At 33.9% G+C, this 26,053-nt stretch overlaps 1 protein-coding gene across 4 annotated transcripts in view; it reads right to left on the reverse strand.

Annotated features, from left to right (window-relative positions):
- The window catches only part of ADGRB3 (adhesion G protein-coupled receptor B3), a 799,823-nt gene that overhangs the window by 33,197 nt on the left and 740,573 nt on the right, over positions 1-26,053 (reverse strand). For 3 of the 4 annotated variants that reach the window (XM_056108346.1, XM_056108361.1, XM_056108337.1), the window contains 6 exons: positions 25,042-25,111; positions 22,916-22,982; positions 20,147-20,232; positions 13,907-14,005; positions 13,420-13,591; positions 8-103 (listed from right to left, as the gene is read on the reverse strand). In XM_056108346.1, coding sequence (XP_055964321.1) covers positions 8-103; positions 13,420-13,591; positions 13,907-14,005; positions 20,147-20,232; positions 22,916-22,982; positions 25,042-25,111 — 590 coding nt within the window. The remainder of the gene's footprint in view (positions 1-7; positions 104-13,419; positions 13,592-13,906; positions 14,006-20,146; positions 20,233-22,915; positions 22,983-25,041; positions 25,112-26,053) is intronic. The other variant, XM_056108354.1, reaches the window with a different exon arrangement.

Genomic DNA, 26,053 nt, shown 5'->3' on the forward strand with positions numbered 1-26,053 from the left:
AGCTCACCATGATTTGAGCATGTCCATTAGGAAAAGAACTTGAAGAATCAGCATTGATTGGATCCTGGCAGTTTCTCAACCGACATCTAAATGCATCCTGAACCTGTGAGACAAAAAAAATGACAGTAAATATTTATTTTTGTCTTTTGTCCTTTCTACTTTCTTCTCTTTTTTCTTTTGTTTTTGTGGTTTTGGGGACTCTCTCTCTCTCTCTCTCTCTCTCTCTCACACACACACACACACACACACACACACTCGCTTCACCACCACTGAGCTATATACCGTTGGCCCTAATTGTCTTTCTGCATAACAGATGCTGTCTAAATTGGCAATAAAATAAGAAAGCAATTACTGTTTATGATATAAAAGCCATTTATTTGCTTATTAAATACTACACTGGACTTTTTTCTATGCCAAAGAAATTTACCACTTTCCATAATGTACAGAAAAAAGGTTGGCAATTTCTTAACTATCAAAATGTTTATATCTCATTTAAGAGTAAAAGCTTTTATCAAAGATTTATTGCTACTGTTACAAATGATATGCACAACTTTCAATGTTATTCATATTTGGTGTGGCATGGCAAAATCTTTGCAACAGCTTTAAAATGGTGAAAAATTAGATTCCTCAATGAGAAATTCTAACTGGAATTGATTTTAATATTTTCTTTAACCTCTCACATAAGGAATCAAACTGGAATTGTAAAATATCTCCTTTCTGGTATCAAAATACTTGAAAGCATTTTCCTGATGTAAAAACAAAACATATTGAAACAGAAGATTTTTAATATGTCTGTATCTAGTTGACTGCATTCTTAAAAATTGACTTTGCAAAATCACTCTTTCTTAGTAACCATTCACAATTGAACTCTGAGTAAAGAATAAGCATATCATATAGAAACTGAAAGATCATGAAAATAAGAGAGCATTGTTTATTAAATTAGTGAATAATCATGAATAGATGAATGCCAAAACATCAATCAATAGTTATTTTGATCATTTGATGTCTTCTCACAAGCATGTTCTTTCCATTTCCTGTGGCTCTTTAGGCTTCTAATAAGCTATTAGTGGACAGATCACAAGTAGCTTCTTATCCCAGTTAGTGACCATGTCATTTCACAAGTATTTCCACCTTTTACTTCGTAACATTATTCTTGACTGTTATGTTGTATTGGATTAAATAACCAAAACACAGAGGACGTGACATTTCCCCCCTTTAAATAAATTATCACGGTAGAGATGACTACTATTACTGGAAAATAAAAACACAGATGCAAATTTTATCCTGTTAATATTTTGTTGTGAGATGTGCGTAATTTATTTGTTGCCTGATAAATATGGAACCTTTTCTACAATTTTATTTTTCAGCGTTTTTTTCCATTTAGTTTATCATATCATCACTAACAGACTCTCCAAAATTGCAATTTTTGTAAAGTAATATCAGATCAGTCTCCATGAACAAGTTCAATAATGTTACCTTTATTCATTTCTATTTCTACAGTCCAAGTTTTAATCTTGGTGATATGACCACTGCATTTTTTTTTAATTTAGGCATGAACTCAAAATTCTTCACACCTTTCTTCCATTCCCTGATTTTAATACCGCTGGGATTTCTGAGAAAATAATGAGAAGTTGCCAGCTAACACTAAGCAAGGTAATTTCCTTTTTCAAACATGGCATTACAAGTACAGAGTCAGTAAAATCCTCTTCAATACAATTCTCCTGAAGAAATGGATAAATATTTAGAGCTAAGTATCCATCTTTTCCCTTAAAAACACACTGTGGACAAAATTGGATTCCTTAGAAATGCTTTCAGATTCCTTTGAAAAGTAAGAATCTTATCTGTAGGTAGGTAGCATAATAATCAAGATGAGTTAAGCAATGAGTTTACTGTTTTCCAGATGATAACATTTTTTAATAGAAATTTGCATTGGGACAGTCACAAAGGAAGTATATATATATATATATTTTTTATATATGTTTATATATGTTTATATATGTATGTATATATATCTGAGAAAAAAGTCTAAAAATATGTCAAAAATAAACACATTAATTTTTCTACTTGTGTTCCCAGGTATTTAAAAATCATAATTTATAATAGAGGATGAAGAATATAATATATAAGATGTTTCTCTCCGGAAACTTGTCACATGCTTTGTTTTAAACCTATTTCTAATTACTACAATATATAAAATATAAAGGAGTCAATACTAGAATATGTGTGTAACTGCCCCTCAATAACCATACATTGAAAATACAACTGTCAAAAATATTTTGTCAATAAAATATGAAAAAGTGAATTCTATGAATAACTCTTCAAAATTCACTGATTGCTTGTGGGAGATATTACAGAAATATTTTTTCAGAAACACACATAAAATCAATACCTTAAATTACTGAACTTCCCAATATGACAATAGATAAGGGCATTTGTACACTGAATGATGTCAGCGTCATTAAGCACAATTGGTCAACACTACTCAGAAGAAATATAAAAAAGAAAGCCATAAAAATATTCATCATAAAAATCAAGGTCATTTTAACTGTCATATAAATGCCATGAAAAGTTGAATTCTCTGACACTCTTTACTGCTTCTATTAATTCTAATTACATATTAGAATTAAAAGATTTGCACATGAAATTTCACTTTATTCCATCTCTCCATTTGAGTTTTTTGAAAAATCTTAAAAAAATTTGCAGGCAACCTAGATAAATTACTCTTAAATATTTGTCCAACAATGTCAGAGAAAATGATTAGATTAAATATCATATCACATATTCCATATTTTAAAGTGTTGGCTATGACAAAACAGTATCTGAATATGTTGCTATAACTGTCACTGTCACTGTCCACCCATTGTTCATCGATTTTCTCGAGCAGGCCCAGTAACGTCTCCACTGTGACTTGTTACTGTGTTTGGCATATCGAAAACGTCACGGGGAGCTTGTCAGGCTTTGCCGTGCAGGCGAGATACTCTCGGTAGCTTGTAGGGCTCTCCGAGAGTTTCTATAACTATTTGGCAAAAATTTGATAAATAATTGTTGGGTAGCCACACTTGGCAGTGCTCAGGGCTTACTCCTGACTTTGTGCTCACGGATCACTCCTGGTGGGCTCAGTGGAACATATGGTGTGCCAGGGATAGAACCCAGTTCTGTAGCATGCAAGGCAAGAATCCTTCTTTCTTTACTCCAGGCCCAAATAACTTATTTTTTTATCCGAAAACAAAGAGATGCTTGTCTTTGGTGAAAACACATGAACTGTTATGACAAAACCAAAATGCACATTTTACAAAGCTAGTATGCAAAAATCTTAATTTCAGACACGAAAAGCATAATAAAATAGGATTTGTATATGGCTCATCCAACTTCAATGTTCCATACCATCAGTCCTATTTATGATGATTGACAGTAATTGTCTTGGAGCCTTTCTTATCTTGTGGTTAAGAGTGAGAGAAATAACTGATAGGTCCAAATACTACATACATTTCTTAAGCTAACTTACTACTTGTGGAGAAATTGTCTCTTATTTTAGGTAACACTTTAAAATTTCTCTCTGGATATAACCGACTTCTTGAACATAATTTTTAAGTCCACATAAAACAGGTAAATACATTTTTAATTGTATACATTTAAATACATTTTTAAAACCTTTTCACGGGTCACGGTCCTCTTGCTGTTCATCGATTTGCTCGAGTGGGCCCAGTAACGTCTCCATCATATGAGACTTGTTGTTACTAATTAACATAGATTATAACAGTTAAAATCTAGCTGCAAAAATGTCTTCCTTTGGGACTGGAGTGATAACCCAGCGGGTAGGGTGTTTGCCTTGCACGCGGCCGACCGGGGTTCAACTCCCAGCATCCCATATGGTCCCCTGAGCACCGCCAGGAGAAATTCCTGAGTGCAGAGCCAGGAGTAACCCCTGTGCATTGCCGGGTGTGACCCAAAAAGGAAAAAAAAAGTATTCCTTTTATAATACTCAATTATTGGCCTTTTTTATTGACATCCAGGGGATTGAAAAATACTCAGGTGAGGAGGAAAAAAATGGATATATAAATAATGTTGGAGTATGTAGGGGAATTAAGGAAATCTGGTATCAAATGAAATAAAAATGAGAATGACAGGATATTTCTAAAAAAATGAGAGAAATGAGGTGAAATCAAACTATCAAGGTTGCTTTCTAGAAGTAACCTACTAAGGCCTACCACAGTTATCTAGACTAGCTCCTGCTGGGGATGGCTCTCAGAGCAGAAAAGCTTTTTTGTGTGTTTGGATTGCTAGATAAGACATGAAGTCAAAGAGGTTAGCAGGGATGTCTCTCACTCCTGTCTTTTCCTCACGAGGAAAGTGATTTGGTTCCTCTCAGCAGCAGTCAGCCAAAAGCGCCTCTCCATTGGTTCCTACTCAGAAGGCAGCTGGCAGACTAGTGCTGTGAACGTGCTGGTGCCAGATTTAGAGATTGCTAGGGAAGAGCTCGGAGCTCTCTGTTGGCAGCATTATAATTTAGAGAAATCTCAGAGGAAAAAACTGCACCGTTTGAAATGGTCTCTGTATTTAGCTACTAAGCAGCTCAGACCCCAAATCTCCACATTGCAAGAAGACAGTTTCAGTTGGCAAGTTAAGCCAATGACAGAAAAAAAAAATCTTCTATTCTTGTAACTATTTAAGCTTGTTAGGGTAGGTGAAGGGAGTTTCATCGGTATGCTGTCTTTTTCTGAATCTAATATTTGCTGTTACTCTTAATTCATATTTGAATGAATGGCTTAGCAATTCTTTTTAATCATATTAAATTACATATGATTTAATTAAATAAGATTGTTTTCAACTTCATACCATGAATAATCTGTGTTACTAAAATTTTACCTGGCTTCTCTGATAGCAAAGGAAATAAAATAATTGTCCATTTACTGTATATTGAAGAACTTCAATCCTAGTGACTTTCTATTGGAATTCTCTAACACTTAACTGATCAGTCTCAAAATTGTTTCTTTCTTTCTTTCTTTCTTTTTTTGATCACCTAAATTTTCTTTTGAGATATTTCACATGTATTATTGGAACACATGTGTCTATATTTCTTTAGCATACAAAGATAAAGAGGAAAAAGGGACGTTACATGCCAGAGAACACTCCTTCCTTCACAAAAGAAGTACTTCCTGTTAGTCTGCGACATCCACTTATTATGCAGAAAATAAAAACTAAATTCATGAGCACTTCTTTATCATATTTATTTTAAACCATTTTTCTAGACATAATCCATTTCGTGCTACCAGATTAATCATCTTTCAAGGTGGGGGCTGAGAGGAGGAGGAGGAGGAGGAGCAGGAGGAGGAGGAGGAGGAGGAGGAGGAGGAAGAGGAGGAGGAGGAGGAGGAGGAGGAGGAGGAGGAGGAGGAGGAGGAGGAGGTAGAATTTGCATGTTCACATGGCTAAGTAAGCATATTTCTGTTTAACACCAAGACAGTTGGTTACCACTTGGCAGACAAGCCATTTATCCATCTCTGCTCTGTTCTCTGGATTTCAGTTCATGTCCTGATGCTTTCATCTAATTCCACTGGCCCTATTAACTCTCTAAGCCTCTACATACACGTGAAGAACCACACGTGTAGTTTAAGAGTGACGCAAATATTCATGATATAATTGCAACTAGACACAAGTCTGAAAATCCTATTCTGCAAGGAATGGGGTTGAATTCATATTGTTCTGCTTAAGAAATGGGAATAATTATTTGCTAAAGAAAGTTTTTGATTTCTCAGAAAAGGTACATAGGAATGTAAATATATTGTTCATGACTCTGCTCTTTCACAGTTTCATTAAAGTGCCTTTACTCATTCTCATATTTCCAGATACACATTCTATTTCTTTCAAGTGACAAATCCAAAACATTTAAAAATGTATTTTCCTTGGAACTACAGCTTGGCACACTTAAAGCTCATAAGAAGTCACTCCTTTTTTAAATCCTTGGTCATACATAGCTTTCTCCTGTGTAATCTAAAAATGTTAGGATCAAGACATCTCAGCTGGGCCACTCACTTTATATTTGATTTTCTTTGTGACACCATCCATAATGGCATTTTCCAGGGCCACCAAACACCCCATTGAGACAGCTGTAATTTATCATCAATGTTATCTTTCTCTGGGCATTTTGGTCACAGTCATTTAATAAAAATGATACTAGTACAGAGGCTCATATAACCTATCTCATGTTTCCATGTTCCCAGGAGGTCCTAGAGCTCTTTACAATTCACCACAAGCTCCATTCCATAGAAACAGCAATACTCTCTCCATCATCCTTCCCTTAAAACTGTCACTTCCTTGATCTTGCAATGCTAGATTCTCCCAGAACCCTGTGAAATTCTGAAGTTTCCTACGAGTGATCGAAGTTCACCTTCATCAAAGAACACCTCATCTTATTGCTCATCAAAGGAGGCATAGATTTACTAATAATGAGAAATACGGATTTTACTCTAAAGAGTCAAGCTTGGAAGTATTTGCAACTTTGTGTCTAAACTATATTTTACACAGTATGATATTTTTCCAAAAACCCTCAATCGTTATTTCTAGCACATCTGGTTGCATTAATTTTTAAATTGTTTATTTGGGGAGAGAATATTAGTTTTAGATTAGAGAGGGAAAGAAAGGTAGTCCTTTTTTTATACATGCACTGTCATAAGCCTGCACATTGTTTGGTTTATCTGCACTTTTAATAAAAATAATATGAAAAATTGATATAAAACAGATTGCGGGATATGGGAGAAAAGGAGAAAGAAACAAAGTCTGTATTTGAAGCATTTTGCTACAAAATTGCTTCATGGTTTTGGACAAATGTGCTGGGGCCTCATCTGGTATACAGCACACTGTGCCAGTGTTGCAGAAAGGGAAAAAGAGCTTGGCTTTGTTAGTGATGGTACAGAACAAGTCACAGAATCCTTGAGTACTGATACAACAAAACTACCCATTAAAATACTCTCCTTTCTTCCATTTTTACCTGAAGGTTTCATTGTAGCTTATTTTGTATCAGAATCTTGTTATTTTCTTCTTCTTACATCAAGCTGTAAGACTGTCTTAGAACCAGACACAGCCAGAGAGGAGAGATAGAAAGAATACCCAGGCACCAAGAAAGTCGTTTCCTAGCAACAGTAACTCTTGTGTAATTTGAATTTCCAGAGCAAAGTGGAGATAGTAAATAGTATATGTTGTTCTATGCTAAATGCAAATGAGTTCGATTCAAATAATGCACTGAAGGAGGTGGCTGCACTTATTTTATTAGATTCTGTCTTATAAGTACTATACATATTAAGGTTTTGTTGCTAACAAAATATATATTGTGATAAATCAGATAGCTTGTTTTAGAAAAATTATCATTTCTTTTTCTTTTTCTCTTTTGGCTGAGGTTTCTAGTAAAGCAATTAAAATGAGGACGGTTCCTCAGAAGACTAAAAATGCTATAAAATCTTAAAAATATAGTTAAATATTAAGATGTTAGGCCCGAAGGCCAGAAAAAATTGTTATGCAAATAATCAATTTGCTGATGCTACTTCTTTTTCTTTCTTTTAAAGTGGAATATAATTGAATTGACAGTATACGAGTAATCATTTTCTTCCTTCTCTCCTGACTTCAAATTATTTTGGTTTTGAAAGTGGACGTACTGATTGGGGTAGGGAAAAAAAAGCAGAGGTACTGAAACAAAGGCAATTTAAAATAAAATCATTGCATATAACACCAAAAATGCCACAGTTATAGCATATCATTTTTTTTCTCCATCTTGAACTGAAGGTTATATTCCTTCCTATATAGTGCTACCTCCTTTGTGGAAAGACTGCAATAATAAATATGAGTTTTTTAGTTTATATTTGAATAATCAAATCAAATCAAAAGATCGCGTGGACGCCCACCTACAAGATGGTCAGAAGTCTTTGTCAAGACCCTGAATGATCGGTTTGAGGCTCTGCATGTTCCTAGAACGAACAGATGCCATTGGGCTACACTAGCATGCAACCGGGATGAATGGAGACATTACTGGCACCCGCTCGAGTAAATAGATGAACAACGGGGATTAAGTGAGTGATTAAGTGATTTGAATAATCACCAAGAGCTAAAAATGGTCATGTTACACAAAATATATGAAATGTAGTATACATATGTGAATAATTACATATGTATAAATATTTTCTCTATATATGTTAAAGGGAACTTTCCTTATATTATGAATAATCAGTAAATATATTGACATGAATTATCTTGCATTTCTGTGGAAAATATTTTAAAGTAAAAAAAAAAAGCAATTGTGTCCTGAGTGATAGTATAGGGATAGGAGTTTGTCCTCCATGAGATCAACCAAGGCTTGATCCCCGGTACCACATGAGTGGCCTCAGAGACTCACCAGGAGTGATCCCCAAGCACAGAACCAGGAGTAAGTCCTGAGCATCTGTGGGTGTGGCCCCCAAACCAATAAAACACAATAAACAGCAGAGGAAAGACTATACTCCTAGTAGTCTCTATGGGATTCTTAAATAATTAAAATATCTGAATTATTCATAGATAATATATAAAGAAATAAAAACAAAGAAGTAAACAAAGAAGCTCAATAAAAACAAACCCTTGGCCATCTAACAGCACACAGCAACAAAGAAGAAAACCGGCTGGAGGGCCCAAAAGCTCCCGGAGAATGCTCCGGGCCCCAAACAGAGCCAATATCACCGGGAGGTCCCAGATGGGGTAGGTGCTGCTGTCCTATCTTCTCCAGATGGAATCCCGGTGACCATGAGCTTCTACAAGCATGGCTCTGGCATGCAGGTACCAGGACATTTTGTCCGACAAAATGACATTTTGACATTTCCTTATATGCAAAGTGATCAAAGTAAATAACCCTGCCACAGAGGCAGGGTGGGATGGGGGATGGGGGGGTGGGAGGGATACTGGGACCCGTGATGGTGGAAAATGGGCACTGGTGGAGGGATGGGTGTTTGATCATTGTACAATTGAAACCCAAGCACAACAATTTGTAAATCTACGACTGTATCTCATGGTGTTTCACTAACAAAAATTTTTTAAAAATATGTAAATGATGGAGAATGGGCACTGGTGGAGGGATGGGTACTGGATCATTGTATAACTGAAACCCAAGCACAAAAATTTATAAGTCTACAACTGTACCTCATGGTGTTTCACTAATAAAAATTTTTAAAAAAAACAACCCTTAAACTCTGATAGCAGAATCACGATTCTCAAGGAACGGGGAGTGAGCAGGAGGGTCCTTTGGGCAGTGGGAATCTGTAATCACAGCTAACGATACTGTGTTCATATCAAAAGATTATCTATGGATCCAGAGATGCATCCTTGTAATGGTCTTGATATTTGCAAAACCCATTTAAAAAACTTTTAGTTACCAGCTTTCTCATTATAGAGAGAAAGAAATTTGCTCTATAATCAAAATTTGCCCAGTTCATACACATAGCAATGTTACCAGATATTTGAGTATACAAAAATGTTAAGCTGCAAATTTTCACATCAATGTTCGAATGAAAGATTTATGACACTGCTATTAGTTTATCATTCATAACATCATTCAGTTTGAAACTGTAACACTATTCATTGAAAATGTAACACTAGACCCACATTCATAGCTCGAATTAACATAGGACACACATTTAGACACCTATTTTAGAGAAATAATTTATAATTTGATTTAATAACCATGAAATCATCTTTTGACTGTTCTTATTCCAAATAGGTTACACAAAAAAGTTCTAATGGAAATGTTGTGTGTGTGTGTGTGTGTGTGTCTGTGAGTGGATGTGCACACATATGTTTCATGAAAGCAGAAAAATGCTGAGAAGTCATCAAAATGTCACTTTAAAACATGAATATTTTGACCATACCCTAAGGATATAAAAAAAATCACCTCATTAAAAAATGTAGCTTATTTAGTGATAAATGAAATCTTCAAAAAATTTAAGATTTTTTAAAATTTTATATACATATATCATGTATCTTAACACCTAGAAATGGTCATCATTGATAGTAATTAAAAAATATCATGTGTTTACTCAGAACTATATATATAGAAGATAGCCATAAATTAAACTATAAAATAGTTGTTGCTGTTTTTGCTGTTGTTGTTGTTGTTGTTGTTGTTTAGTTGGGCCTATAAAAAGTTGAGGGCCAAAGACATAATACACGTGTTAGGGTTACTGCCTTGGATGAAGCTATTGACCCTGGTACTAGAGATTCTAGCACCAAATACGGTTCCCAGGGCATTACCAGGAATAAGCCCTGAGCACTTTCAGGTGTGGCTCATTTGAATCCCTCAAGCACACACACACACACACACACACACACACACACACACACACACAAAAGTTGAAATTGGAAGATTCTTTTTTTTTTTGGTGAAGCAATAAAGTTTTTATTGGAGCTTATTTAGAAAGATGTGAGGGGAGTGAGGTAGAAGTACATGTTCAAGAGAGAACATAGGCTTCTCCAGAGTGGAAATAGGCAAGCAAAGAAACAAAGAGACAAGCAAGCGAGAGAGGAGAGCAAACTTGGAAGATTTTTAATACTGATATCTAGTAAAAACTGTGATGAGGAAATATTATTACCTGATTTTTGTCTTTTATTTTGTAAGATTTTTATTTATTTATTTGCTTTTTGAGCTCCACCCAGTGATGCTCAGGGCTTACTAAGGGCTCTGTACTCAGGGATCACTTTTGGTGATGTCTGGGGGATCATTTGGGGTGCTGGTGATTTAAACTGGGTTGGCTGCATGCAAGGCAAACACCCTATCCTTTGTACTATCTCCCTAGCCCTCAACATAAGAGTTTTTAAATGATGAAACATGACCTTCCCCTTCCCAGTATGAGGTCTCTCTTCGTTTTTTTTTCCATAATGTAATGTTCTTAGCATAGACATGAAGCTTATTGATAGAATCCGTAGTGTACTGAAGTACCTCAGAAATATTGTCTCCATCTGGCAAATGAGGGAATAAACCTTTGTTACCTTGCCACATCACTATAAAAACTATGTGATGTGTACTCAAATACACATCTTTTTGCACGGTGCAAATGATAATAAAATTCTCTAGCATGCTAGATAATTCAAAATGACAATGTAGACAATTTTATCAAAATTACTAGCTTGGAACTGTGTCACTGTATGTTTCAGATGCCACCATTCCCATACTGAATGCTAAAATGACTCATAAAACTTGTAAATACTATGTCAGTTCTTATAAGCACAAACACTGGGAATAATTTATGCATTGGTTGAGAACAGCATGCTTATTCCTAAACATCTCAAGTCTGAAATCTATCACTCTTTCGGACGGACTTCATGTAGGCTAGTATCTGGATGACTATTTTTTAACCCCTCATTGTTAACAATAATCTTTATCTATGACCTAGAGAAATTCTGTGACTATTGGTCTGTAGTTCTTAAAGAGAATTACCACTACTTATGCTATACTATGTATACAGTTTTTGCTTTCTTAGCATAAGTATTATGCATAAGTCATCTTTAGTAACCAACTGCAATTTAAATTATGTATAAAAAGGCTGTTTATGAATCTACAACATTTTCTATATAAAATTAAATTAGTTAAGTATGAGTTCACAGTGTGGGTGCTCGACATGTGTGTTCAGTGGCCGAGAGCCACCTCCCGGCCTCCCCAGCAGTGGACAAAAGAGAAAAGGGACCACAGGCTGATGGTCAAAATGGCCCGTTTAATGCAGAGCTGCTAGAATACTTATAGTACATCTGAGGAAGTTAGAGGACAGGACTGTAAGTCACTGTGATTTATCATTTACAGTGGTAAAGCATTTCCAAGGAGACGATTCTCTTGGGAGGGTGGGATTAACTCAAGGAGGCACTGTCTCACACGTAGGGACATCTATATTGCTTTTCTCCTTCCATTTACTTGTACATATTAGACAATAAAGTTTACTTCTTAATACTTGAAGTTATTTGGATAAACACAGTAAGAGATACAGATTCCAAAACTTAGTTCTCTGAGCTCTGAGGGCAAGCAAGTCTTTTACGGTAAATTCCAGAGTAAGTTCTCAGGGTAGTCGATCTTGTCCTTTCCCATGGGGATCCTGTCTTTTAAGTCATAACAGCTTGCATCAAGACCATGCTTTTATGCTTCTAGATGGTCCCATTTCAATGTGGGGTAGCTTTATTATTCTACCAGGTCTATCCCAGTCCCTTTGTGGTGTGTTAGGAACTATGGCAACCAAAGCTTGAGTCAAGTAATTTATGATGGATGCTCAGGAGTAGATATATTTCAGAGTCAATCAACTCCCAAAAATTAGGAATGTAGCATTAACGGTCTTTCTGTGTTTAAACAAAGAACATTGCTCTATAACCAATAAGAAGAGCCTATAGGGGAAATAGAAAAACAAGTAATTCTCACTATAAACACAAAGTCCAGAGTTACGAGAAAGTTTGACCTATAAGTAATCAGCCCTGACTTGGGAATTTGTGACTAGCACAAAGGAAAGGTTAAAGATAAACTCAGAGGATTACAGGTGCTTGTAAGAGCACTGTAATCTTCTCCTGGGAGGAAAAAGGGCAATTTACTGATGAAGCCGGAGCATTCAGGATTAATATCCAAAGTTAAGGATGAAGAATATCCTGTGTGTACAAGGTTAGAGAATCTTACTACACTTATATTAAGTGCATTAATATTTAACATATTATCTAAAATGTTAGTTTAAAATATCACTCTACACTCTAGTTAGTTTCTTTCCTTTTGGTGTGGGATCAGAGAGTGGGCCATATTCAGTGATGCTCAGGGTTCACTCCTTGTGGTACTTGGGGAACCATATGTATTGCGAGGGATTAAACTTGTGTTGGCTGTGTTCAAGGTGAGAGGCTTGACCCTCCACCCTGTGTCCAATATTTTCACCAGTTTCTTTAATCAACTTATCAACAGCTTTGACTCTATGGAATTCTCTCCCTGAGTTCTTTCTATTATAATCTCAAATCGGTTTTAATCCATTACTTTCAGAGCCCAAAGATCACCCTTAGCTTATCTTTTAAGCTTTTATTCAAACTGGCTTTGATTCCCAAACAAACATCTTAAAAGGTGATCTGCTTCATCCTTTATTTTTTTTCTTATTTTTTTCTTTTGCTTTTTGGGTCACACCCGGCATTGCACAGGGGTTACTCCTGGCTCATGCACTCAGGAATTGCTCTTGGCAGTGCTCAGGGGACCATATGGGATGCTGGGAATTGAACCCGGGTCAGCCGCATGCAAGGCAAATGCCCTACTCACTCTGCTATCGCTCCAGCCCCAGATCTGCTTTATTCTGAAGACCAAGATTTTAAAATTCAACAACTATCTGTGAAGAAGGAAAATACTCTTCCAAGCATTACAGTCCTTCCCTTCCCTCTCCCAAGAATTGTGATTCTATTTCTCACCTCTCTTCGAAGAATACAGTGGACCATGACGATCACAAAGCCTTGCAATGAATCAAACACAGCAAAAAGTATTTGAAATAAAATAGAGCGTTTGTCTGTCATGGCCAGAACTGCAGACATCCATGTCAGAGCCAGAAGAGGCAACACCACACAGGAGCTCCAGAGAGATGCCCTGTGGAGCGACAGAGAAAGCAACATTATGTAGATATCTGACATGCCCAGCCAATAACTAAGCCCCCTTTCCATAAAGTATTCTTGTACATGGCACCAAGACTATTAACTTGGAGACCACAAAACAGATAACAATTCAAAATTTTATTTATTTTTATAGACAATTCCACAATAGTTATTAAGGCAGTTGCCAATTATAAATATTTAAGAATGCTTATAACTCTAGTATTAACGAACTTTTTTTTTGTATTATAGCATTTTCTCACATGCACTGTAAAAGATTTGTAACAAGAAGATGTAAATGATTGGGACTAACATGGCGTTACTGGCGGTGGTGGCTGACAAAGCTGTTGTTGAAACTACTCCACACTTGGCACATTTGAGCGTCAAACCGCTATGAGGCTCACTCATCTGACTGCAAACAAACAGAACACCCACAAAAAGAACAAAATATTGAATTGTCACCAAAAAAAAGTTGCTGCTGCAAGTTAGCGTTTAAATACGATTTCATGCAAAAAACTATATTTATCAAAGACAAAGGCTGTAGGTCATTGTAGAAATGCATTTACATTACACATTATTTTTGTAACGGTTATTTTCTTTAACGATCTGGGCCTCTGTTGCATGCGAAGCATAATTTAATCATTTATACCATAAATGGCTCTTGTATCTACAGATAAAGGTGCCCAATACATTGAGTTAAACATAAGCATGTGCTTGTGTAGACATACAGCGGACACCCTTTATTCAGACCCCTAATACACATGAGAGGATTTCCGACTTCAAAGAATTATTGTAATTTTCAGAAGGTACATAATGACTAAAGTCATCTCAAATGCAAACACGTATTGCAAATGTCCAATTTAGAAAGATATATTTTAGTTTTTACTCATACATGTAATCTTTAATCTCCACAGTCATATTTTGAAATTTTTATAGTATCAATCAATATGTTGTTTATATTTTAGGATGATCTGAATACAGGGACTGATGAAATTTGATGAAATATTAGTTGATAATAAAAGTGATAGTTTTCCACTATACTTAAAACAAAATTGACATAACCATTATTTAAAATATTCTAAACATTTTTTCATTGATTCTAACTTAATATAATTTAAATGATCTATTCTAGTACAGAAGATATTGCAGATAAATTCAGATTTAATTAATCTATATTTAATATACTATATCAAAGAAGTCAAGTTGAACTACATAGAAAAATTTAACACAGTTTTCTTTAGAAAAGAGTGCCTTGAATATGACTAACTTACTGGAACATAATCCTATCTGGATAAAACAAAAAGAAATTATTTGAATCAAAACTAAAACATCTTAAATACATTTTGTAGAATATTTTCCCCATGCACTACCATGACATGTTTATTTTTTCTAAATTGTAAGTTTACCATTTTATTTATAATATAGAGGAATTCTTTTAAAATAATTTTGTGTATAATAAAAGTGCAGAAGAGAGATCATCCTATGTAATTATATTTGTTATACTTCAGTAAATTTTTTTTTTAGAAAGTGCGCTCTTTTTTAAATAGCATTTGAATGAGATAATAAGTGTAAAGAGTTTTATATAAAATTTAGTAACTGATCTACAGACATTCTGAGAAAAATAAAAGTCTTCAGATTTTGATATGGGGTGGGAAATATAAAATTAAATAATACATTTTATGGAATTAATGAATGGTATATGCACTAAGCACATGTAACCAAATTCTTCAAATTAAAAATTAATGAAAAATGCCTCATGGAGGACATGTTTGAAACTACTCCCGAAGAATACCTAGACTACGATTCTGCATAAAGGCTGAACTTACACTATTTGTACCCAGACCCAAAGACTATTTTATTGGTATTCAGACTTTTTCCATAGATTATTTTGATGAATATACAGGAGTGAGCACCAGTGCCAAAACTGTACAACTGAGCGAATTTAATCTTATTAAATCCCATGAGGTTATTTTTAGAAGGGATGACTAAATTATTTATCATTTTATTTATCACTAAGAATAATTTTGTAGTTTTGTATTTAGATTCCCTATTTTATCAACAAGGGAATTAAGGTAGTTTGGAATAGCCGTTTTGTATTTGAACTTCAAACATGAGGATGTGGTTATTTTTCTCAATTTTAGGAAACTGCCTCTAGGCTCTCATAAAGATTGAAAACACAAAGATTGCTTACAGAGTAATTTTAATATACAATGTAAGCAAGTATTTTATCCCTGACAAACTATTATTTAATCTAAATATGGATTTTTCTGAAAATAGATTTCAAGCCAGCATTTGAAAGACTCATTTATCTTTGAGATTTAAGAATCACTTAAGGACCTATATAAATTTTCCTTGGTTAGAATTCACTGTCATTGTCCTCCCATTGTTCAATGATTTGCTTGAGTGGGCCCAATAATGTCTCCATTTTGAGACTTGTTGTTACTGTGTTTGGCATATTGAATACGTCATGGGTAGCTTGCCAGGCTTTGCCGTGCGGGTGAGATACTCTCAGTAGCTTGCTGGGCTCTCCGAGAGGGGTGGAGGAATCGAACCTGGCTTGGCCGGGCTGGCTGCACGCAAGGCAAATGCCCTACCACTGTGCTATCACTCCAGCCCTGGTTAGAGTTAACTGCTGAAAATTAAGTTTGATGTTTTACTGATAGAAAATTTTTGGAATACTATTATTAGAGGTAAGTAGGGCAGTCTCTCTGACTATAAAAGCTGGGTTTTCAGAAACTATAAAGCCCAGCTCCCGGAAGCGTGTGGCCGCATTCGCATTCGCAGCCACGCGACATCTTATCATCTCATTCCTACTTTGGACAAACTGGCAGGCTACCGAACGTAACCTGCCCACACGGCAGAGACTGGCAAACTCCCCGTGGCATACCCAATATGCCAAATACCAGTAACAATGATGGGTCTCATTCTCCTAACCCTGAAAGAGCCTTGAATATGGTACTTTAAAAAAAAATCTCAGGGCTAGGACAAAGGAGACTTTACTGGGACCTGCTCGAAGCAATCGATGAATAACAGGATGGTTGTGATTGTGATTGTGATTGAAGTAGGGTAGAGGAAAGATAGAAAATCCAGAAAGATCCAATATTCTCCTAGTTTGCATGACAACTACAGGAACTGATATAAAAGAATGCACAACATAGGTGTAAGTTCTTGGACTATAAAAACCAAATATTGTGTCTTTGTTATATTTATGTATTTCTGAAATAAAAAGTGCCGATAATGAAGCAATGATTTTTAATTTTCAATAAATTCAGTTTCAATCTGTATTTACCAGGTCACTGGAATAGAAACACCAGTTATTTCACTACTCTTGCTCATTCTTCCTACTCCTACAGACTTTGGGGTATCTGCAATTTCTGTCTTTTTCAAATTTTCTTTTTCTTAAGGAAAAATTTTGGTCCGATTAATGCCATAAAAATTCTCCTGAAAGAAAATATACCACATCTCTCTAGAAAAAATCTCCTGAAATTTGTAAGGAATCCTTGCAATCTCCTCGATTTCGGGGAGAGAAGCCAAAGAAATTAAAGACAGTAACAAGAAATTTACATTGCAAAGAAAATACATTATTCTTGAGATCTTCTAAAAAAGACAAATAACATTTTATCTTGCTTTCATTTTTTCCAATTATATTTTATATTTGATGTGTTGGTGCTTGTAATAAATTCTGCATAGATAATATATTTTATGTATTAGAAAGTTTTAACAAAGTCTGAATATTATAAAATTTATCAGGCCATTGTATTATTTATTATATATTCATTTGTTCATTCCTTTATAAATATTTACTGAACACAAACTTGGCAGTTTCTAATAATCAATCATAAAAATGAAAACAAAGAAATAGAAAAATGGGAAGAGAATCATCTTGATACCATATTTGAATCAAATTTGATTTAAAATAATGAACAGGGGCCGGAGTGATAGTACAGTGATAGTACATTTGCCTTTCACGCGGCCGACCTGGGTTCAATTCCCAGTAACCCATATGGTCCCCGACGCACTGTCAGGAGTAATTCCTGAGTGCAGAGCCAGGAGTAACCCCTGAGCATTGCTGGGTGTGTCCGAAAAAGCAAAAAATTAATTAATTAATTAATTAATTAATTGATGAACCATGTTTCAAAATAAACGTTACACATTTAACTATAGTCTATCTGAAATTTTGCATATAACTAGGTCATCTAAATGGTAGGTCAGTAAATAAGCTTCAATATTCCTTTAGTTATTTGATTTATATTCTTCACTACATCTGTATTATTTTCCTTACCGCTTCCCTTTGAACTCAAATTAGCCTCACATACTCATTTTCTAAAAATTCCCTTAATGACACTTTGAACCGTGTTCTCAAAAATTTCAGTATACATATATTAAAGCAAAAATGAAATTTTGTGTTATAAAAATAATTTTAAATCTAGAATTATTAATTTTAATAATTGATTTCTGCTTTGAAGGTTTTATACATATGTATTAATAGCTTTTTTGTTCTCTAGCAGTGACCTATGAAAGAGAAAAAAAGATTCTTTAGGCAAAGACAATAAAATAGAAAATTAGTTTTACTCAATTTTGACAGTTCTATGCACTTCTAGTGATACTTTTTTAGAAATATAACTTTGAAAATTAATAAATAGTCCCCTGTGCTCATTAGTAGTATCCTTGAGTGCAGATCCAGTAGTAACACCTAAGAATCAATGGGTCTGGTCCCCAAACTAAAGTTGATTAATATGTAGCATAAAACGGATAATTAATCTATCCTTATGTGAAATTATAGTGTCTCCTAAGTCTATGTTATCAAAGACTAAAATTTTTGTGATCAAACTGGATATTATGTATGTAATAAATAGGAAAAGGAACTATACATAATAAGTCTTTAACATTAAACTTATTCTGACAATCTCTTTTTCTAACCTCAGTGTTATAAATGTTGGAATCATATACCTTTGATTGATAGAAGTCAGGATTCTTTGAAAACAGCCTGTCTAGGTTGGTTTCTTCTTTTCATTCAGCATAAGAATAGCCAACATTTGTTGATTAAGTGCTTGTTATTTGTTACATAATGCTAATAAATTCCTTGATTACATTTCATTATAAGCAAGATTTAAATCTACATTATACAGGTGAAAAACTAAATTACCAAAATGATTAATAGGCTCGAAAAAATTTGCCACTAGTAAACTGTAGAGTTAGATGCTGAGTATGATTTTATTTTTACTTCAAAGTTTTACCATAACTGCTAATTAAGAACAACTACATAAGTTTACAATCTCATAGCAGAAGTTTCTAGACCTGTACTCAGGATGATCAATTTATTGTAATATGATTAATCTGGACAAAAATAACTGAAGAAGGTTTTGTAACAAATCTAGCCATTTGAAACTAACAGTAATATTAGTTTACAAGTTCAAATTTCAAAGAGACTAGAAAATTCCGTATAATAAGTTCAAAACTGCTATGTAGGGACATTATGGGGAAACATCTGAATTACAGAGAAAGTGTTTCAGTGTGAAATAATTAAAGCTCAGGAAAATGCCTACAATGATGTTATTACACCTTTGAATTTCTAATATTTGATATGAAGTATCAAAATGTCATATTTAAAATGATTAAATCTAATTTTTATTAGAGGGAAAATATCAGAATCATGTTATGATATATAATTATATAAACTTTAAAACATAAAGAATTTAAAATCCTCACCAGCTGTTGCTCAAGTTCTATGACTATTAAGTAATATGATAAAATATCAAATAAATGAGAATTATAAGGTAAGTTTTTAATGAAGTTAGTTCAACAGAAAAAAGGAAACTCTAAACGTTTTATAAGATAGAAAGGGAAATTCAAATGTATTAATGTTTCATCCAAGTTTACATAAATTTATATGAATACAATATAACCTTAGAAATCTGCTATCAATTTACTTATGAAATGATATTAAATTATGACAAATTTTTATATTATAATACAAAAAGAATGTCTTCCTAAATTTTAAGTGGACAAAATGTACAAATTAAAGTTATGAAAAAATCTCAATAAATCATAGTCATAAGGAATGAGAATACTGAACAAGAATAGTTTTTATAGGCAATAATTTTAAGTGAAGAATTTTTTTATATATATATATCATGAATCAAAGAAAATGCACAATTTCATCCTGCTAGATTTGCTTATTTCTGTGATTCAGGTGTTTTTTGGACTGACATTATTTCTAAACTATTATCCTGTCTTTTTGACACAAAATATTGCTCTTTTGAAAACTACCACCCAAGGACATACATTTTGAGTCTACTAAACACTTAATTTTATCTTATAAACATACAGTACATACAGATAAACTCAGATTTTCTTGACAGTCTGTTTTATAACTTAAAAATTTTTGTTATATTATTAAGAATAGCATATTGAAAATTTCTGGTAGTAGAATCTACCAGATCCAATGGTATGTCAAGAATGAAATTCAAGGCACAGTCAAATTTCTTATCTGGAATCTGGAATATGGCATTCATTGCTAAGAAACCTTCAAAATCCACCAATTGCAGCTTACCCGGCTCTGTGTTTGAGCTTTTTATCTAGGATCCCATCTCTGGAAACAAGTTTATTAAATACCAAAATGCCAATCACCATGTTGACCTGTCAAACAGAAACAAAGGTTGACCTTTCAATGATACTGATGGGAATCAGGTCCCTGTTTCTCCTGAAAATCCTATGTTACCAAATTAATCATTGTATGATTTTATGTCACAAAAGTAGTGATATAAAGCACGTCTCACCTCACTCTCTCTGTATATCTATGTCCATAACAGCACATGGAACAATTGAACAGTGGTGCATCACTTTAAAGTTTCAAAGTGCATTAAGTATATTTCATTTCATCCTTTGCATTAAACACTGAGGACATTAACATTCAATTGCCCAACTTTTAAATGGTGTTATACTATGTCCAGGGCTGGAGCGATAGCACAGTGGATAGGGAGTTTGCCTTGCACGTGGCCGACCTGGCTGACCCGGGTTCGATTCCTCCGCCCCTCTCAGAGAGCCCGGCAAACTACTGAGAGTATCTCACCCGCACAACAAAGCCTGGCAAGCTACCCATGACATACTGGATGTGCCAAACACAGTAACAAGAAGTCTCACAATGGAGACATTACTGGGCCTTCTTGAGCAAATTGATGACCAATGGGAGAACAGTGCTACAGAACAGTGCTACAGTGCTATATTATGTCCATATGGCATTCTTCTGAGTCACTCAATTAAAAAAATCAATTGCTAAATGAATATTTTTTCCTGTGCCTAAGCACCAAAAGTTCACAGTGGGATCTCTGAGTAGAACACTTCAGTCATAGGTACTGAGGATTTTCACTGCCCATGCAAAAATATGCCTATACTCTTCATTTGTGATTATTTTCTTCAAGAGAAATAGTTATAGTGGGGTACATTCTGATGCTTATGGTTTTTCAGGTGAAGGACAAAACCTATTCAACTTACCACAAACCTTAAAGAGAAGCACAGTGACAACAATTCTTATCATTTTCTTTATAAAAAACCTCTTAGAATTTTCTAATACTCTCTCTTACTTAAAAGTCCTTTTCACAATGCAATTACCATATTTTTCTTTCTTATGTTCGGAGAGCCCGGCAAGCTACCGAGAGTATTTGATATGCCAGACACAGTAACAACAAAGTCTCCAATGGAGATGTTACTGGGCCCGCTCAAGCAAATCGACGATCAACGGGAGGGCCTTTACCTTTTACCTTATGTTATATTGTTAAAAATTCATGAGATGGCTGTGATCTATTTGTAGCCTCTTATTGTTAGGAATATCCGAAGATCCCTACCAGCACCCAGTGACAAAGAAATTCAGTCAAATACTGAAACCAAGATATAATAAAGAAAAGAAAACTTATTCTTTTATACTTGATTGCCCTTACCCATAATAGTAAATGAATAGTTAGGAAAAATTTTACTACCCTCGAAACTCTGGAAAAGATTAAATATCAAGATAAAATATCTTTAATTGCTGGTACAAGGGAGAGTTTAAGCACCTGTTAGTTACGGACTTAGGAGGTGTCACTCTTCATAACTTCCTGATAAGATACCATTTAATCAAGAGGGAAAACATTCATCTTCATACTTCTCATTATTTGAATTAAGAGAAAAAGTATATTCCATAGATTTTCTTAATCTACAGCTAATTATGAGGGAATTCATCATGACTCCAAAGCCTATTAGTGTTTCAATTATATACTTCTTCTTTGTTTCTTCACTTTTGGGTTATATGTATATTAATCTATTAGCTTAGGGAAATAACTCAATTAAATAAAATGTCAGTGAAACAGGCATAACTGCATCTAACAGTTCCAATTTCCCTTTGCTCTTTTCCCTCACCCCAATACCTATGCCTATTTTATTTTTCTTGTTACTCATGAAGAGCTTCTACTCTCTATTCTAGTTTAGAGGAGAGGAGTATAAAAGAATAAAAAGTCACAGAATTATTAAGAAATATGTTGCCAGCTTCCAATTTACTGAATGAATTAGCCAAGAAACCAAAGGGTAATTTTCCAATTAAAAAATGATTTCACAGTGATGGAAATCTTTGTATTTAATTCAGGCATGTCTTTCTTCACTTCCATTTTCCAAATATTTATTGGACGAGAAAGATTTGCAAACCAATACATTCACAGAGAGAGGAAGAAAGGCAAATTGTTCAAAAAGATTCAGGTCCCCATAATTACATATATGAAACAGCTGTTTGTGGTTTTAAAAGAAAAATATCTAAGTACAACACATGGCAGGGGTTCTCAACCAGGGGCGATTTTTACCTACAGAGAATGTGGAGATGCTTTCCATTGTTACAACAGGAAATTATTTCTGGTATCTAGCAGGTAAACAGCAGTAATCCTGTTGAACATTGTGTAATATACAGGACAACCTCACAACCAATCATTATTTGGTCCAAATGTTTGTAGCATTGAGATTGAGAAACTCTGACATGTATCTTCTCATTGGTATTTGATAATAGCAGGTAGCTCATACAGAATAGTAAAAGGGCACAAGATAATCTATATTTAAGAAGAAGAATTTATTAGAACTTAAACTTCTTCATAAATGTGAAATTGTATAATCTGGCCTCTTGTTTGATAGTCTCCAGGCTTCAAATAAGGATATTTGAGGAGCATAAAGGACAGACTGATAGTTGATAATTACACTTAAGCAATACATTTTAAAAGTTAATACAACAAATACAGAACTGTTCGCTCTATTTTACATAAAATATTGTTTTGCTAAGAAAAAAATAGTTGATATTCATGTTTACCAGGACAACAGCTGCCGCAGGTCCCACAAAAGCATAGAGCAGTCCTCCTTCAAGAGAGAGCCAGCAGCTAAAAATAACATTAGACAAAAACTAACAAAAGTTAGTGAAAGTGTTAACCATTGAACTCTGATACAAATAATTTAGATGATGCATTGAATCTTGGAATTTTACCAGATTTCTAAGGCAGAAATGATATGGAAAATGCCGGAATGAAAATTTCACAAGTGAATTTACTATATATAGCTCATATAAAGGCAGCTTTTATTATAAAGCCTCCTTTTCAGGCAGTTAAAACATTTTCGATAAATTACTTTTGCGGTGAGATTTTTATATAGACTTGTACAAAGGTAACTATTAAATTTTGTAAAATACTGCTTTATATCCATTATAGAATATTTTTTACATACACTTTCAAGCAAAGCATGTTTTTAGAGTCTTAGATATGCCATTTACCCATCATTCCTTGAGGCCATTGAGCTATTGGAAGAAATTGGTTTAAAAGCCATCATTGCAGGAAATGTATAAATACACAATTTGCATGCTTTTTTTTTTCTTTCTAATTTTACCTTCCTGGGAATTACTAAGAAAGTTCACTAAAAGTAAGCTTTTAAATAAAAATAAGTGTATCTGTTTTTATTTCAATTGCTAAATCCACTGAGATGCAGGTTTGCTCTGATAACAACATTGGACCCATTTAGGAAAAAAAGTTTATCCTGTCACACCAGCAGAAAAGAAACTGGGTGTGGGGTTCAACAATCAAGGCTTGGTAAAGGGGAACATCTACATGTGCATAATGCAGAGAAAACAACAGAAGGAAAGGGTGAGATTCTGATTTATCCATGAAATAGAGCTATGCTCATCAATTTAAGCACCTGCTTCTGCTATTTGGCCCTTCCAATATTCCAAGTCCAGAGGGATCAGCAAGCTGCCTTCAGAATACAAACAATAACTATTCTATATTTGCTCTAACAATAAATTGCTCCAGGTTGATGAGTGTAGTGATTACATGATTTATGCATTTGTTAAAGCATAAAACTGTACACATAGAGTGAATGTTACTTCATGTAAATTATGCCTTAATAAAAAATTAATCTGGCAATTATATATATTTACTTAAACATAATTCACCTAACTGCATATATCACTATACAACACAAATGTACATATATATGATCAAAGTCTGCATTAAGGTATTACTCACTATTATGATAGTAAACAGAGTTCTACATTAGCTGGGATTAGAAATTAATGTTTACTTTTATAGAATATCTAGAGAAACAATGTAATAGAAGACTTTAGTTTGGTGTCTCTGAGGCTTACTACTTTCTACTATTGTGTATGTATGTACATAAGATACTCTGCAAACTGAAATATTAGTTACTGTAAATTGTAGTAAGTTTTGATTACAAACTTTTACTCTAATAAGTTTGATTAAAACTTATTAGAAAAGTTTGATTACAACCTTTTACTCTAATTTTACTCTAATAAGGTGCACATCTATTTCTCCATTTCTAAATAGCATCCTAAACACAATAGAGAAGATAAAACAAAAATATGTAATGCAAATTTTATATCTAAGTGTTTATAAAAAGTTCATCAGCTTCACAGCTATGATTAGGATTGGTTTATACCATACCTATTTTTCTCCTGTTTCTTTCATAGTTCAGGAATGTTTTAATGTGCAAACTACTTATTTCCTCTGACTTAATAAATTTTGGTATTGTATTAACCTACTATAAGAGCAAATTTTGAACATTTGGTGAAAGGCAATATTTATTAACATCAGTGAAATTAGGAGGTAAGATAAGAATCACTTTCTATATGGCAAACTAAAATGTAGCTAATTCTACAAAAAAAATTTGGTGTTGAACAAATAGCAACTATTAAGTGTTTGAAATAAAATGCCTTCAGAATAATTAAGATTAAACCAAAAATTCAAAACAGTGTTACATTTATTTTCTAACTTTTGTGCATTTAAGATTCCTTATAATATTCCTCATACTTTATACCATTGTTAATAATTCAATGACAAGATGTAAGCTATCAAAGTGTCAAACCAAGTCAGATGAAGCATACTTGAGATTTAATTAATTATAAACATGATTCATCACTGTGGATGAACTTACTAGTGATCAGTGCCATATCCTTTCGTTCTGGTGAAGCCTACTGATGTGGCCACTACTAACGCTGGTAAACCTGTAAGAAAAACATTGTCACATTTCACGTGAAGCTATAAATATTGTGAATAATGATGCAAAAATATACTCGACAAACTAGGAGTTGTTTAAATATGATAAATTTTCTTTGGGTGAATCAGGGTACAAAATTTTTTCCAAAGTATAAGATTATGAGAACAACAGCTGAGTTTTTACCTTAGTACACTTCTCTGACGTTGCTAAGTTACCACAACATTTGACATGGGTGTAAGGAAAACTAATAACAAAGATTTAGTATATCTTTTAAACTGTTAACCTTTCCCAGTCAATACACTGTTATAAAGGAAATTTATAGCTATAAATTCAGAAGGACAGAAAAACAGATGTTCTGGATATGATGAAATATCACAGAAGTAGAAGATCCAGTTGGCCATATATTCATCCAAAGCAAATTGCACTTAAAAAAGGAGAGAAAAATACTCTCATGTAATAAATTTTATAATTAATTTATAATAATAACACATAAATATGATTAAGGACTGCAGAAAATTAATTTTGAGCTTCCTGGTTATCCTCCTTTAGCAATCCACATTAAAGAACAGAAAAATATAAGCCAACTTTTCTTTATGGACCTACAAGTAGAAATTACTTCATATATAACCATAGTACCTCTAAAATTCAGTTACCCGATTACCCGCACCAATTCTGATCTAATATTTTATGTTTATGTCTATGCTAAACACATATCAACTTAATTTCCATTAAGAACTCACCATGATTTGATAAATAAAGCTCAATCTAAACTAAAGCATTTAAGTGCTAAGTTTCAGTCATGTCTTCTTTCCAGGAAGGCTAAATTGACTTTTTAGACAGAAAATCCATCATCTAATCACACTCCTGTGTTTCTTCTACATATATTATTTTTGTCCATAATATTTCCTGCCATTATCTTTGATGACAAGTGACATCACTGCCTATTATC

The sequence above is a fragment of the Sorex fumeus genome, unplaced genomic scaffold, assembly GCF_029834395.1.
Source record: "Sorex fumeus unplaced genomic scaffold, SorFum_2.1 ptg000008l, whole genome shotgun sequence".
Lineage (NCBI taxonomy): Eukaryota > Metazoa > Chordata > Mammalia > Eulipotyphla > Soricidae > Sorex > Sorex fumeus.